The sequence below is a fragment of the Hyperolius riggenbachi genome, chromosome 1 (genome assembly GCF_040937935.1).
Source record: "Hyperolius riggenbachi isolate aHypRig1 chromosome 1, aHypRig1.pri, whole genome shotgun sequence".
In the NCBI taxonomy this organism is placed as follows: domain Eukaryota; kingdom Metazoa; phylum Chordata; class Amphibia; order Anura; family Hyperoliidae; genus Hyperolius; species Hyperolius riggenbachi.
Window position 1 is genome coordinate 649,410,172 of NC_090646.1, and position 16,623 is coordinate 649,426,794.

Sequence of the window (16,623 nt, forward strand, 5' to 3'; positions counted from 1 at the left end):
CCTGCTCCTGCAAATTCATTACTATTCCCCCTTCAGGTCGCCATAGATAGTGGGGAAATATGTAATTCAGCTTCCAGCTATTGCTGGTGGCAGAATTACGCTGTATTATAGTAATTTTAGTCTTTTGACGACACCCAGTTTACTGTCTGACCACCGCTTTAGCCATAGTTCCTATTAGGGCCTATGGCGGCACCAGCTGTGCCGACCAGGGCCGGATTTGTATTCTTTACCCCCCAAGGCCACTGTCACTAGCCGCCCCCCTTCAGTATAGGTAGCGAGATGACCCCTCCCCCTTCCTTCTAGTAATAGGTAGCTTTATGACCCCCCCCCCCCTCCCCGTATAGGTAGCCAGATAACTCCTCCCCCTTTCCCTCCAGTATAGGTAGCCAGATTACCCCTCCCCCTTCCCTCTAGTATATGTAGCCAGATAACTCTTCCCCCCCCCCTTTCCCTCCAGTATAGGTAGCCAGATGACTCCCTTAATCCCACCTTTTACCACCACCCTTCAGTCTAGGTAGCCAGCTCGCCTGCACACCGCAGCAGCCATCAGTGTCACTCATTTCTCCGCTCGTCTCAAGTGCAGAAGCTTCCTCTTCCCCTCTGTCTCCAATGCTGCCTAAGTTCATAGCCGCCAACCACAATGCAAACGTGCACAGAGAGCAAGGTGGCTGCTGCACAGGTGACTAGCAGCAGAGTACCGCGGCCAGGCGCTCGCCTGATCTCCCTGCATTGCAGCATTTGCAAGCTTGCAAATGCTGTACCAGTTTAGCCTGCTGCTTTGGTGCCCTTCCTCCAGGGGTGCCCTAGGCCATGGCCTAAATCCGGCCCTGGCGCCGACGTCTCTGGCGCTGTTTTTACTTGCTTTATCACCGAGCCGGTCTTACTGAACTGAAGCCATGTTTTTCGGTAAATTACCAAACTTTTACCACACGTGTAAAGAAATCTATAATACGAATGCCGTATTTTACCGACCTACATTTTTTTTTACTGACCAGGTCTGAACTCACCCCAAAGCTGGAGAAAGAGAAATGACTGAGTGTGACTGGCTGCCAATGACTGAACCCCCTAACAGCACAACCTGGTGACAAACGTACAACTCACCGAGGGGTCTGGATTGTAGTTGAGACTGTTCATGGCGATTTCATTTGATGCCCCTTTAATTGCATCTTGAATCATGCTTCGGAAATCAATGATCTGTCCCTGTTTTTGTTAAAGGGGGAAAACATTACAAACAGTAGAATATTATATTTTGTTTTCAGCACATGTGAAGCCTGGACAGCTGCTTCTGCTTCCCGCTGTCAGCCATATGGGAAGCTCTTTACTGTACTACGTATCAATCTAGGAGCCACCTACAGGTATCAGGTGGTATTACATCATATCCGTTAAATACACTTTATGGTTACATTGTTATTAAAGTGGAGCTGAACTATTTCACAGGACAGAAAGAAAACATAGCAGAAATGCACCCTGTATGTATTTAGAGAGTTTAGCCGGTCTAATTCCCCCTCATCTGTGCCTAATCACCACTGTAATTTGATCTCTCAGCTGTGTCAGCTGACTGCCTCGGTAGAGAAGCTAATTTGTAAAAACAGGATGTCAAAAGTAGACACACTGCAGATTTATTGCAGGATTTGTATCAGTTTTAACAAAGAAATGTTTTTCTTTAAAGCTTTTTATGCTGCTGCGTATCAGAGTACAGAGGAAGTTCTGAGTTCAAGTCTGCTTTAAAGGGAACCTGCAAGGAGAGGAATACAGAGGCTGCCATCTTCATTCTCTTATAAACAATACCCAGGCCTGGATTTACCTCACAGGAGCCTATAGGCACAGATGTCCTGGCACCCTAGACTCCGCCCTCCATGAACCTACAAACCCCGCCGAACTGCACCGCAAGAGAGCTGGCTACCCCAGCTGTCACTTCTTTCTCACTTCCCCCTGCTAGCTAGCTACAGGTGTCCCTTAGTATTAGGTGGCCAGACATACCCTCAATATTAAGTAGCTAGAGGTGCTCCCAAGTATATTAGGTATCTAGAGGAAACTCAGTATTAAGTAGCTAGAGCTGCCCCCGACTGAAGGGAGATCTCATCCGTGGAATAGCAAAAGCTGAGTGAGTAACCTCCCATTTACATTCCCCTCAGGACTCTGCAGAGGGAAGGAGGAGCACAGGGAGGGGAGTGAGACGCCTTTCCACCATCAGGCGCCTGTAGGCACGTGCCTACTGTGTCTTATGGTAAATCCGACCCTGACAATGCCAGTTGCCTGACTTCTGCGCTGATGTTCATATCACATACAGTATCTATTTCAGCCTGCTACACATCACTTCACAGTCACTTTCAAGGATCATTTGGCAAAAAAAATGAGAAGTTTTAGTGTCACCGGTCAGCCTGCCAGTGAACCTGCTGAAACTAGGATCATCCACCAGGCAACCTAGGCAAGTGCTTGGGGCCTAGTGGGTGTTAAGTGGCCCACATGCCACCTTCTCTGACCTCTCACCACTTCAACTTACCAAAAAGACCATAAAAGGGGCCCCAAATCTACTACTTAGCCCAGGGCCCCATTACATCTTAGGCCCGGTTCACATTAGTGTTTTTTTACGGAACCAGACATACGGATCAGGCCATCTGGATCCGGTGAAAATGGTCCGTTTTACAGCCAGTGTGTTGTAAAACGTCCGTTTTCATTAGTTCCTATATGCTGCAAAACCTTCCGGTTCCGTTCCACTGAGCGAAACGGTACGGAAAATTAAGTCCTGCAGCATTTTTTGGTCCGCTCAGCAGAACAGGGCCTAAGAGAGGAACTCCAGTGAAAATAATGTAATTAAAAAGTGCTTCATTTTTACAATAATTATGTATAAATGATTTAGTGTTTGCCCATTGTAAAATCTTTCCTCTCCCTGATTTACATTCTGACATTTATCACTTGGTGACATTTTTACTGCTGGCAGGTGATGTCAGTGGAAGGAGATGATGCTTGCTTTTTTGTCAGTTGGAGACAGCTGTTATTTCCCACAATGCAACAAGGCTACCACAGTGTAATGTCAGAGCCATGGTCCTGACATCACTCTCTGGGAGGGGTTTCACCACAATATCAGCCATACAGAGCCCCCCTGGCAATCCGTTTGAGAAAAAGAAATAGATTTCTAATGGAAAAAGGGGGTATCAGCTACTGATTGGGATGAAGTTCAATTCCTGGTTACGGTTTCTCTTTAATCCATCTCTGTCTGGTCTGCTATGTGTGCTGCAGGTAGGGGGCCAGTGCATCACAGATAATACATCTATTCCACTCAATCCAAGTATAAAGCATGTTCTCAGTGTAAATAACATTAGAGGCCTTCCTCTGAAATTCGGATACTGACCCTCCTGAGAGTGCCTCCTTCTCCCCCACTCCTGTTGATGGCAGAAACATTTAAGCCAAACTCCGACCCTTCTATGGGGCTGCTGCTGCCATTCTCCTTCAAACAAAAGAGGAAGAGAAAACATAAACTTAGAAATTACTATAAACCCCATACATGTCTTTTACAAAACAATTACAATTAAAGGGAACCTAAGGTAGATAAAACAAGGGCTACTTTAACTTACCTGGGGCTCCTACCAGCCCCTTCAGCCGCCCGCGCCATCACTCTGGGATGTTCCTGTCACCTGCAGTGCCTCTGGATGCGCGGCCCCCATCCCCGCACCTCCTGATCGCGCTCTGCACATGTGCAGTACAGGGACATCTCTACAGTGCATGCGCAGGACGCTCAGGCTGACTGGAGCGTGATCGAGGATGCATGCGACCGGAGTCACACATGCGCAGTGGCCGTCAACTTGCTGAGTCACCCAGCCAAAAGAGGGGCGCTCGGGGGACTGGAACATCACGCAGTGACGGCCCGGGCGCAGGGAGGCTGAAGAGGCTGGTAGAAGCCCCAGGTAAACTGCCCTTTTTAACTTGCGCTGCTCAGACTAAGCTGCGCTGCTTTAGCACTGCAGCTGCGTGAATCAAGCCCAATGCCAGCTGCCTGACTTCTATGCTGAAGCTCCGCCTCTAATACTATAAGTCACTGGCCCAGAATGAGCTGCACATCACCGTTCCCTCACCGTTCTGGCATTCTCGGCTTTGGTCTTCTCAGCTGTCCTGGGATTGGTCCGCGATACGGGCCGCTGTACAATGTTGTGGTTGGTGATTCTTGGCAGTCCCTGGGAAACATTGCTTGGTGTTCTGATGAATAAAACAATATAATATAAGAGGTGTGTTGAATGGGAAAGTGTATAATGTAAACTGAAGAATAACAAGCCTGAGAATGAAACAGATGGGAGGAGAGGCCTGCTGCAGATACCTACAGGGGGGACATGGCTATACTGGGGTAAAGAGTGTGCGTGGCTATACTGGGGTAGAGGGTGGGCGTGACTATACTGGGGTATAGGGTGGGCGTGGCTATACTTGGGTAGAGGGTGGGCGTGGCTATACTGGGGTAGAGGGTGGGCGTGGCTATACTGGGGTAGAGGATGGGCGTGGCTATACTGGGGTAGAGGGTGGGCGTGGCTATACTGGGGTAGAGGGTGGACGTGGCTATACTGGGGTAGAGGGTGGGCGTGGCTATACTGGGGTAGAGGGTGGGCGTGGCTATACTGGGGTAGAGGGTGGCCGTGGCTTTACTGGGGTAGAGGGTGGCCGTGGCTATACTGGGGTAGAGGGTGGCCGTGGCTATACTGGGGTAAAGAGTGTGCGTGGCTATACTGGGGTAGAGGGTGGGCGTGGCTATACTTGGGTAGAGGGTGTGCGTGGCTATACTGGGGTAGAGGGTGGGCGTGGCTATACTGGGGTAGAGGGTGGGCGTGGCTATACTGGGGTAGAGGGTGGGCATGGCTATACTGGGGTAGCGGGTGGGCGTGGCTATACTGGGGTAGAGGGTGGGCGTGGCTATACTGGGGTAGAGGGTGTGCGTGGCTATACTGGGGTAGAGGGTGGGCGTGACTATACTGGGGTATAGGGTGGGCGTGGCTATACTTGGGTAGAGGGTGGGCGTGGCTATACTGGGGTAGAGGGTGGGCGTGGCTATACTGGGGTAGAGGATGGGCGTGGCTATACTGGGGTAGAGGGTGGGCGTGGCTATACTGGGGTAGAGGGTGGACGTGGCTATACTGGGGTAGAGGGTGGGCGTGGCTATACTGGGGTAGAGGGTGGGCGTGGCTATACTGGGGTAGAGGGTGGCCGTGGCTTTACTGGGGTAGAGGGTGGCCGTGGCTATACTGGGGTAGAGGGTGGCCGTGGCTATACTGGGGTAAAGAGTGTGCGTGGCTATACTGGGGTAGAGGGTGGGCGTGGCTATACTTGGGTAGAGGGTGTGCGTGGCTATACTGGGGTAGAGGGTGGGCGTGGCTATACTGGGGTAGAGGGTGGGCGTGGCTATACTGGGGTAGAGGGTGGGCATGGCTATACTGGGGTAGCGGGTGGGCATGGCTATACTGGGGTAGCGGGTGGGCGTGGCTATACTGGGGTAGAGGGTGGACGTGGCTATACTGGGGTAGAGGGTGGGCGTGGCTATACTGGGGGTAGAGGGTGGGCGTGGCTATACTGGGGTAGAGGGTGGCCGTGGCTATACTGGGGTAGAGGGTGGCCGTGGCTATACTGGGGTAGAGGGTGGCCGTGGCTATACTGGGGTAGAGGGTGGGCGTGGCTATACTGGGGTAAAGGGTGGACGTGGCTATACTGGGGTAGAGGGTGGGCGTGGCTATACTGGGGTAGAGGGTGGGCGTGACTATACTGGGGTAGAGGGTGGGTGTGGCTATACTGGGGTAGAGGGTGGACGTGGCTATACTGGGGTAGAGGGTGGCCGTGGCTATACTGGGGTAGAGGGTGGGCGTGGCTATACTGGGGTAGAGGGTGGGCGTGGCTATACTGGGGTAGAGGGTGGCCGTGGCTATACTGGGGTAGAGGGTGGACGTGGCTATACTGGGGTAGAGGGTGGCCGTGGCTATACTGGGGTAGAGGGTGGGCGTGGCTATACTGGGGTAAAGGGTGGACGTGGCTATACTGGGGTAGAGGGTGGGCGTGGCTATACTGGGGTAGAGGGTGGGCGTGACTATACTGGGGTAGAGGGTGGGTGTGGCTATACTGGGGTAGAGGGTGGACGTGGCTATACTGGGGTAGAGGGTGTGCGTGGCTATACTGGGGTAGAGGGTGGCCGTGGCTATACTGGGGTAGAGGGTGGGCGTGGCTATACTGGGGTAGAGGGTTGTATGGCAATGCTGGGTGTACAGTAAGTAAGGCTAGAAAAGGAGAGAGGTGCATGGCACAGCTGGTGTACAGTAGTAGGAAGGACATGGGTGTAATAGGGAGACACTGGGAGAAACAGCAATAGGGAATGCCACGATAGCTGCCACTCAGTTTTATAATAGGTAAGTACCGGTTATTAGTTCCCGATACCGGACACCCGGCTACAGTGTAGCTCAGTACCTGCTATGAATAGCCGATTGGTATAGAACAGATAAGGCGGTACCCAAAATAAACACCCCCTGTGCACTAATCTGGTCACACTGGTCTTGGTTTCAATTTTAAAAACAACTGCAAAAAATTTTTTAAATCAATTGTTTAAATCAATTGTTTGAATGTTTTCAAATGATTTGATTTGATGCAATAAACATTTCCCAGCTCTCAAGACTTCAGAAGGTTCTGAGAAAGAGCAAGTGAGTCACAAAACTTCAATCCTGCATCTCTTCATCTTGCTGGGCCATAAGATGCTTCTACAAGCAGTCCCCTACTTACAAACCGGTTCTGTTTCCGGAGATTGCTTGTAAGTTGAAATTCTTTGTTGAGTGCTGTGTGGTGAAACGTGCTTTTTTCAACGTGCTTTTAAAGAGGAACTCCAGTGAAAATAATGTAATAAAAAAGTGCTTCATTTGTACAATAATTATGTATAAATGATTTAGTCAGTGTTTGCCCATTGTAAAATCTTTCCCCTCCCTGATTTACATTCTGACATTTATCACATGGTGACATTTTTACTGTTGGCAGGTGATGTAGCTGCTGCTTGCTTTTTTGGCAGTTGGAAACAGCTGTAAACAGCTATTTCCCGCAATGCAACAATGTTCACAGACAGGAAACTGCCAGGAGTACCTCGGTACTCAGGGCTTCTTGTGGGAGGGGCTTCACCACAATATCAGTCATACGGCGCCCCCTGATGATCCGTTTGTGAAAAGGAATAGATTTTTCATGTAAAAGGGGGTATCAGCTACTGATGGGGATGAAGTTCAATTCTTGGTCAGAGTTTCTCTTTAAATCACCCACCATCTGTCAGGGTAGGAACACACTAGGCAGAAATCCTAGCGTTGCGTAAAACGCAAGTGTTAACACACATAATGTAAGTCAATGAGCTGCATGAAAAAATGCATTTGTTCGCATCTTGCAATGTGCGTTTTTAAAAACACTGAACTTGCTGCACATTTTTCCTAAAACGCTGTATGTATAATGTATGTCAATGGTGACGCAGAGGTATAGAGTTTACTTGCGTTAATGCGATTTTTTTTTTACGCTTTCAAAAAAAGTTTGATGTATTTCTGCTTTCTGTTGACTTCCTAGTGATGAGCATAAAATGCACATAAAAAACGCATACAAAACACACAAAAGCGCACAGTTTATATGTGGGAAACACAAACGCATTAAAACGCAAACAAAATGCAAACGCACTCCAAACACACTTACATCACACAAACGCATATGCAGCCAGACACAACCTTTCAAGCACTGCCTGGTGTGCTCCTACGTTCCCCATTTAAAGTAAACACTTGTGAGTCCCTCGCCGCCCTCCCGCGGTCTGCCATTCAGCCGTGATCAGCCCAGGTAACTTGGTCATTTGCATCAGTCTGGGTCTACTGTGCATGCGCGGGAGGTCCATGCATGCGCAGAAGACCCAGACTGGACCCGACCGAGACAGTTACTGTGGCTGATCGCGGCTGAATGGCAGACCGCGGGAGGACAGCGTGGGACTCGCAAGTCCCACGCCATGGGGTCAGTATCAAATCTTCTTTTTAATTTCAATAGTTTTTTATTGAGTAATTAAGTCAAACAATACAAAACAGTACAACACAGTACAACACAGTACAACTGTACCAACACAGTCTTATAGATCTATAAGTGAGTTACATGTTAGGTAATCACATACAACAAGGCATGTCAGTCTTCTGATATGCTGTACCATCAAACTTTGAAAGCGGATAGGAAGGTAGCTCAATAACGGAGAGTACAGTACCAAGAATAATATTACAAAACATAACCAAAGACAGTTTAACCACTTCCGGATTCTCGGAGCGTATATACACGCCCCTGAATCCAGAAGTGTATACCATGGAAACGGCCGCTCGTATGAGCGGCCGTTCCATGTCAGTTCCCGGAGGGTGTCTCCGTGAACACCCTGCGAGCCGATCGGCGGCTCGCAGGGTAAATGTAAACACACGGGGAAGATCTTCCCCGGTGTTTACATGTATACGGCGCTGCTGCGCAGCAGCGCCGTAGAGGAGATCGGTGATCCCCGGCCTCTGATTGGCCGGGGATCACCGGCATCTGATAGGCTAAAGCCTATCCCATCAGGCGCAGGACGGAAATCCGTCCTGCGCCGCTCACAGGGGGAGGGAGAGGGAGGGAAGGGGAAGGAGGCCAGGAAGCGCTGCGGAGAGGGGCTTTGAAGAGCCCCCCCCCGCAAGCGCAAGCAGCGATCAGACCCCCCCAGCAGGACATCCCCCTAGTGGGGAAAAAAGGGGGGAAGTCTGATCGGCCTGGCTGCTAGCTGATCGGTGCTGCGGGCTGGAGAGCCCACGCAGCACCGATCAGCAAAACATAGCGTGGTAGGGAAGTGGTTAAACTCTGTTAACTAATATCACTACTGCTAGAAAATAGGAGCAACCATTATGAATAAGTAGAAAAGCTGCACCAGGACGTGTCCTTTACCCGACTTGAGCGGCAGCATTTTAGATTGGTCTATCTAATCAGGTGAGGAGAGGGGAGGAAGGGGGGGGGGGGTGGACCAGGAATCCATATTTTACTTTATTTTGAGTTAATAAGTGAAGTTTGGGTTTTCCAATTTTCCTGAATCTTCTCTTTCTGAGGCACTCCTTCCTGAGGGATTGGAGAGCTATCTTGAGGACAGGTGGGGGAATATCTCTTCCCCCGGGATCTGCAGGTGATCAGTTGGTCTCCCAGGGGAGGAACATTTGAAGAATAAAGGTCAGTACACACGCCGGACTGGAGGCAATGACGGACCCGTCGTTGCCTCCAGTCCGGCGTGTGTACGGACCTTAAGACTTCCATGTTTAAGTTATGGTCCACCAGGTTACGGAGTTGGGCTAATGATGGGATTTGGTTTTTACCCCAATTGGAGAGTATTATCAAATATTGTTTTTAAGATAGCTCTGTAAGAGTTCTTCTCCATTTAGGTGTGCATACCAGCCTTTCTTATTGTATCCATCTACATATACCTCGTTAACGAGAAGAGCTGAGCAGCAAATCAGACCAGAAGACATTAAAAAACATTTACCTTCTGAGCTTTCCTCCGCTCCGGGGCTTGGGGTACGATTTACTATCTGTAAATATAGAAAACAAAAGTTTGCTTTCTTAAAACAGAAAGAATTTGCGATAAATCAGGTTGGAGTGAGCTTGCTGGTTAGTCTGTACCTCTAAATATGGAAAGAAATACAGACATAAACAATATGTTTAGATATGGTGCTATCGCAGGACCCACAGGCAGCACATTTATGCGGGACTAACTATGGCCTCAATTCGCTAAGCATCCAATAAAGCATTAAACAGCTGATTTTAACATATTGTCAAATGTCAATTCACTAAAGAGGATCTGTAACCAAGGATTGAACTTCATCCCAATCAGTAGCTGATACCCCCTTTCCCACCAGAAATCTTTACCTCACCTCAAATAGGTCATCAATGGGGTCTGTATGGCTGATATTGTGGTGAAACACCTCCCACAGTGTGATGTCATGACCTAGGTCCAGACAGTTTCCTATGTGGGATCCTTCCTGTATCTTCTATCTAGGAGATGCCTCGGTCACATGGCTCCTGGCACTGCTGTTCTTTTTTTTTTTTGTTTTACAGTTTGTTTGTTTTTATAGTTAGTTCTATAGTTCGTTCTAGGTAGTTTAGTGTAGTTTGTTTGCCAATGTTTATTTGTCTGTTGCCAATGCCATGCGTACCGCAAACAATTCCGGCTACGACAACCATTGTACTCGGCAAATAAAGCTGATTTTGATTCTGTATTGTGGGAAATAACAGCTGATGCTAACTGCCAAGCAAGCACCATCTCCCTCTGTGCACATGTATATCATTGCATTGTTAGGGGGTGTGGTTATAGATAATGCCAGTTGGTGCTGTCTGGGTTTTTCATATCTGTCAGCAGTAAAGATGATGACCTGCAGACTGATTGTGGATCAAACAATATGAACAAATTACATGGCAAATATCAATCATTTCTTGATCTCTCTTCTATTTTTAACTTTTCACTTTGCAATGTATTGATTTATTTTTTCACCTTTTCACTAAAGTTCCTCTTAAAGAGAATCTGTACTGTAAAATTCTTACAATAAAAAGCATACCATTCTATTCATTATGTTCTCCTGGGCCCCTCTGTGCTGTTTCTGCCACTCTCTGCTGCAATCCTAGCTTATAATTGCCATTTTTATGCAGTGTTTACAAACAAAAGACATAGCAAGTGATACGCTGAGAGTAGCTCAGTGTGTGAGTCATACAGAGTGTGCAGGGGGCCTGGAGAGGGTGTGTATAGCTTCTATCCAATCACAAGCAGCACAGCACAGCACATTCCAGCCTGAGTGCCTGAGCCTGACAGACCCGACAGAGGAGAGAAGATACAAAATACAGCCACTGTGCAACTACAAAAGGCTGCAGTAAGCCAGAGCACATTAGAACAGGTATAGGAACTTATAGGATAGAAGAAATAAGGCTCAACATTTTGTTACAGAGTCTCTTTAAAGGAGTTATCAGGCATGTTATAGCAAAATAAGTGCTACATACCTGGGGCTTCGTCTAGCCCCGAGCTCCCAGCATCTCCCTCGCCGCAGCTCTGCCGTACGCTGCCTCTGCCTCCCGGTCCATGGTGATGATGTCAGGCCGACCTGTAGGTCGTCCTGTACTGCGTCTGTGTGAGCGTCGCTGTCAATCACCGCCACGTGGACCAGAGCGTAATGTGCAGGCGCAGAACTACTTCGCCTGCGCAGTACGCTTAATTTTATTATTATTGATTTTTATAGCGATGGATTAACATGTATAGGTCCCAGGCAAGGTGCCTTACCACAACCATACACCCCCCCCCCCCCACACACACACACACACACACACACACACACTTATCCTACCACCACGTGGTGGTCGTCGTTTCTCTTGACCTCTATTGACCCTGCGCGCCCACACTTTATCTATTCTTTCACCTCCATACATCACATCTCCTGAGTCTCACCTAACATAACCGCCACCTGGTCTCCCAACACACTGTCGCCACTTTCCAATCGAGATATACACCCCTCAACTATCCTATCAGCTATGGTCTCTCACCTTTTACCCATCTCTCCTAACTCCTTACCTACCCTGACCTAACCACCCTGGATTCTCCTACCACCGTCTACCCCCATTAGAGATGAGTGAGAAAAAAGGATTTTCACAGTAATGGCATACATTTGCGTTCATTTTTACCGTTACACATTTATGCAAATTCACTGGCAATTTTCAAAGCGCAAATGCATTGAAGAATACTGCCAAATTTAGCGCTTAATAGCAAAGCCCACATACATGCTTGAATCCCCAAATTTGCTAGGTATGTTAACCACTTAACGACCAGCCAACGCCGATAGGCGGCGGCTGGTCGCAGTGGTGTTTCCATGGAAACGTTCCATGTCAGTTCACGGAGGGAGTCTCCGTGAACAGCATGCGACCCTCCGATCGCGGCTCGCAGGCGAAATGTAAACACCCGGGGAAGAAATCCCCAGTGTTTACAGCGTACGGCGCTGCTGATCGGCGATCCCCGGGCTCTGATTGGCCGGGGATCGCCGCTGTCTGATAGGAAGCCTATCAGAGGCGGTACAGGACGGATCGCTGTCCTGTACCGCCCATAGAGGAGAGGGAGGGGAGGACAGGGAGGGGGGAATAGCGCTGCGGAGGGGGGCTTTGAGGAGCCCCCGCTAAACACAGATAGCCGGCGGCGATCAGAGCCCCCCAGCAGGACATCCCCCTAGTGGTGAAAAAAAGGGGGGGGGGAAGTCTGTCGCCCTGGCTATTACACGGTCTGTGCTGTGGGCTGAAGAGCCCACCCAGCACAGATCATGTAAAAATCCTGCGGTCTTTATGTGGTTAAAGAGACCACGAAGTAAAAAAAAAAAAAAGGTTAGGTATCACAGAGGTTTTGCTGTAGTAAAATATCGCTAAATTTTACCGATAGCTTACTAAAGAATCTTACTAAAAATACCACTCTAAAATAATTAAATATTGATAAAACACTCTCTATCTCTACTATCGGCTTTTTTTAAATGTATATTGTATACATATGCAGATACATGACTTTTAACCTCCTGAGCGATAATCCCGAGCTGAGCTCGGGGTATATCGCGCAGGAGGATTTCTCAGGCCCTGGTGGGCCGATTTGCATAATTTTTTTTGTTACACGCAGCTAGCACTTTGCTAGCTGCATGTAACTTCCGATCGCCGCCGATCCGCCGCTACCCGCCGTGCCGTGCAGCCCCCCCCCTCCTCCCCGACCGCTTGCGCAGCCTGGCCAATCAGTGCCAGGCAGCGCTGGGGGTGGATCGGAACTCCCTCTGACGTCACGACGTCCATGATGTCGGTGACGTCATCCCGCCCCGTCGCCATGGCGACCGGGGAAGTCCAGCAGGAAATCCCGTTCTGAACGGGATTTCCTGCTTACTCTGATCGCCGAAGGCGATCGGAGTGGGTGGGGGGATGCCGCTTCGCTGCGGCTATCATGTAGCGAGCCCTGGGCTCGCTCCATGATTTAAAAAATAAAAAAATTTAAAAAATAGTGCTGCGCCACCTCCTGGGCGATATAATTGTATCGCCCAGAGGGTTAAATGCTACAGTTTTTGTGATAGCGGTCCTTTAACCAATAAGCAGCTTCAATTGAGTTATCTCATTTAAGATAAGGGCCCTGATTTTGACCCCAATCAGCAGAACTCGTGCTGTAAATTCTTGGAATGCTTTGATCTCTCTCAGCTAGCAGAAAATATAGAAATCAGAAGTCTTCTGTTATTGTCTCACACTGACCCCTAGTGACAAGTGGCCATAAATACACATTACAGCAGTAGTAATTAGAAGCAGGGAAATGTAACAAATAAAAAAATAGTGCTAAAATAAATTGGCCTGGTGAAATTGCAAGCCTCTAAATAAATTGGCTGCTAAAGGGTTAACATTCTGTGCCAGCCTGACATAGCGCCAATATACAATGCACCACAATTTGCCATTACACGCCCTCGCGTGACAATTCTCCCAGGTATGAGGGAACAATAGACAGATTAACCACTTCACAACTGAGGGGTTTTACCCCTGAAACACCAGAGCAATTTTTACCTTTCAGCGCTCCTTCCATTCATTCGTCTATAACTTTATTATTACTTATCGCAATGAAATGAACTATAGCTTGTTTTTTTCGCCACCAATTAGGCTTTCTTCAGTTAGGACATTATGCCAATAATTATTTTATTCTAAATGTGTTTTAATGGGAAACCAGGAAAAAATGTTCTCGGCCATTATAGTTTTTAAATAATGCATGCTACTGTAATTAAAACCAATGAAATGTATTTGCCCATTTGTCCCGATTATAAAACCGTTTAAATTATGTCCCTATCACAATGCTTGGCGCCAATATTTTATTTGGAAATAAAGGTGTCTTTTTTTCAGTTTTGCGTCCATCCCTAATTACAAGCCCATAGTTTATAAAGTAACAGTGTTATACCCTCTTGACATAAATATTTAAAAAGTTCAGTTCCTAAGGTAACTATTTATGTTTTTTTTTTATTGTAAATTTTTTTTTTAATTACAAAAAAATAAAAATTGGGGAGTGTGGGAGGCAATGAGTTAATTTATTGTGTAAAACTAATGTATGGGTACATGAAAAATGCTTTAGGGTGTAGTTTTACTATTTGGCCACATGATGGCCACAGTGATTTTTTTGTTCATGCGACCTGCAAGCGTCCGGAAGTACGCTTGCAGGAAGCACAATGACACAACTATATAGAGAAAAAAAAGGGCAAACCAGATGTCCCTAATTACTTGTCCATCTTACCCACACTGAAGATAGTGGGCGGGGCCAAACCCAAACACAGATAGCTACCAACATATCATACAAAATTACGGGTTATCAGCCACCTTAATGTGCCAAGTATCAAAAATGTATTAATTGGGGAAAGGGAACATGGTAAATCTTCAATGATATACACATAAAAAAAAGAACACTCATGATTCAATAATTAAAATTGCATATGCAAAAGCTAGTATAGCCATCAAACCAGCAATAGACAATACATATTCCAGTTCAGTATAGCATATATATGTAGAATATCTCACACATGCATACTCCAAGCATCCCGCGCTAGCATACTGGTGCCCTGTAAGTATAATATTTGATGGGGGCCCCCTTAAATATTCCACACTCCAGTGGGAACTCCAGGCATTGGTCACAGTTAATGGAATAGAATAATTGCCCCACTATGTATTCATATAGTCGGGGCCAACATGGCATATATCCTAGGAGTGATGACAGTTCACATATCCACATAGGGGAAATAAAGGATGGGTCTCACCAATCACAGATACTGGCGTTTCTTTGGCATTTCTTTGGCATTTCCGGTACACAGGATGCGGTTTCTCTCACTGCTCATAAGGCTGCTTGAATAGGTGCAGAGCCGTCCTTATCATCTACTCCCCACAGCGATCAAGCTACCCCACTCTGGGTGCGATGCAGTCAGCTGTCTCCCTCCAGTGAGACCATCAGCGGGAGGATCGACCGGACACGAGACGCCAAGCACTCATCAGCGCGGAAGCGTAGCTGGAAGCTCAGGCTGCGTGGCTCCGCCCACCGACGTTTCGCGTCATGTGTGACGCTTCATCAGGGTGTGGTTTGATGGCTATACTAGCTTTTGCATATGCAATTTTAATTATTGAATCATGAGTGTTCTTTTTTTATGTGTATATCATTGAAGATTTACCATGTTCCCTTTCCCCAATTAATACATGTTTGATACTTGGCACATTAAGGAGGAAGCACAATGAGGCTGGGAAAATCACAATGATTGCGCTGTTTCTCATAGAAGCAGCTGATCATTGCGGGGGCTTAGATCAACGAACAGGAACGTTTTTTCCTGTTCATTGATCTCCTGGCGAGCGGGCAGCGGCGTGCACGAGCGCAGGGGCGTGCAGACGAGCGAGCGGGAGCGCGGACAGCGGCAGGTGCGGATTTTTCCGTCCCTAGTGTTAACAGGGTGGAAAAAGGGACGGAGAAATCCGCACCGCTGGGGGTAAAGTGGTTAATATTCTATCCAAATGATAAACATCTGGATAAAAATACTGTAATAATATACCATACTTTAATAATATACCATTCTCTGTGGCTTTCTTGGTCACCTTCGGGTACTTCTGAAACTTAACGAAATAGTAGCTCTCGTACTCCATCAGTATCGTCTCCAGATCAATGTTGTCACAGACTTCAAAGCGTTTCAGGCTTATCTTGGCTTCTTGCTCCAGAGTGTTTGCTGTGTCTACATAGCTGCGATAATGAAATGTAACAAAAAGTAAACGCTGGAATTACACAGCGGCACAAGCATTCTATGCCACGTGCCAACGACCTATACCACATTACAGACAGAATCAGCAGAGGCTGTAATACAAACTCTAAGATACACTGATCCACAGATAAGCCCCTGCCTCACTTTTAACCTATATAACAGGTTAAAGAGAATCTGTATTGTTAAAATCGCACAAAAGTAAACATACCAGTGCGTTAGGGGACATCTCCTATTACCCTCTGTCACAATTTCGCCGCTCCTCGCCGCATTAAAAGTGGTTAAAAACAGTTTTAAAAAGTTTGTTTATAAACAAACAAAATGGCCACCAAAACAGGAAGTAGATTGATGTACAGTATGTCTACACATAGAAAATACATTCATACACAAGCAGGCTGTATACAGCCTTCCTTTTGAATCTCAAGAGATCATTTGTGTGTTTCTTTCCCCCTGCAGCTATCTTCCACTGAAGTGTCAGGCTGTTTCTTCCTGCAGAGTGCAGACAGCTCTGCCTGTATGTAATTCCTCAGTATGTGAAAGCCCAGCCTGCTCAGAGGAGGATTTATCCAACTTGTAAAAGATAAGAGAGAAGAGAGAAGCTGCCCTCATCTAAATAACACACAGGCAGTGTGCAGAGAGGGGCCTGGAGGGGGGAGATGCATCACAGAACCACAACACTGAAGAACTTGGCAGCCTTCCAGACACAGGCCTGACAAGTCTGACAAGAGAGAGATAAGTTGATTTATTACAGAGATGGTGATAGTAGAACGTGCTGCAGTAAGCCAGAACACATTAGAATAGCTTTTGGAACTTGTAGGATGATAAAAAACAGGATGCAATTTTT

General features: G+C 47.4%; 2 protein-coding genes across 4 annotated transcripts in view; one reads left to right on the forward strand and one right to left on the reverse strand.

The window, feature by feature from the left end:
* Positions 1 to 16,623, forward strand: part of ST8SIA5 (ST8 alpha-N-acetyl-neuraminide alpha-2,8-sialyltransferase 5) — a 989,793-nt gene that overhangs the window by 624,759 nt on the left and 348,411 nt on the right. The window lies entirely within an intron of this gene.
* KATNAL2 (katanin catalytic subunit A1 like 2) overlaps positions 1 to 16,623 on the reverse strand; it is a 67,664-nt gene that overhangs the window by 26,155 nt on the left and 24,886 nt on the right. For all 3 annotated transcript variants that reach the window (XM_068271901.1, XM_068271893.1, XM_068271896.1), the window contains exons 3-7: positions 15,597 to 15,763; positions 9,506 to 9,551; positions 4,074 to 4,194; positions 3,353 to 3,448; positions 1,102 to 1,200 (exon numbers count right to left, since the gene is read on the reverse strand). In XM_068271901.1, coding sequence (XP_068128002.1) covers positions 1,102 to 1,200; positions 3,353 to 3,448; positions 4,074 to 4,194; positions 9,506 to 9,551; positions 15,597 to 15,763 — 529 coding nt within the window. The remainder of the gene's footprint in view (positions 1 to 1,101; positions 1,201 to 3,352; positions 3,449 to 4,073; positions 4,195 to 9,505; positions 9,552 to 15,596; positions 15,764 to 16,623) is intronic.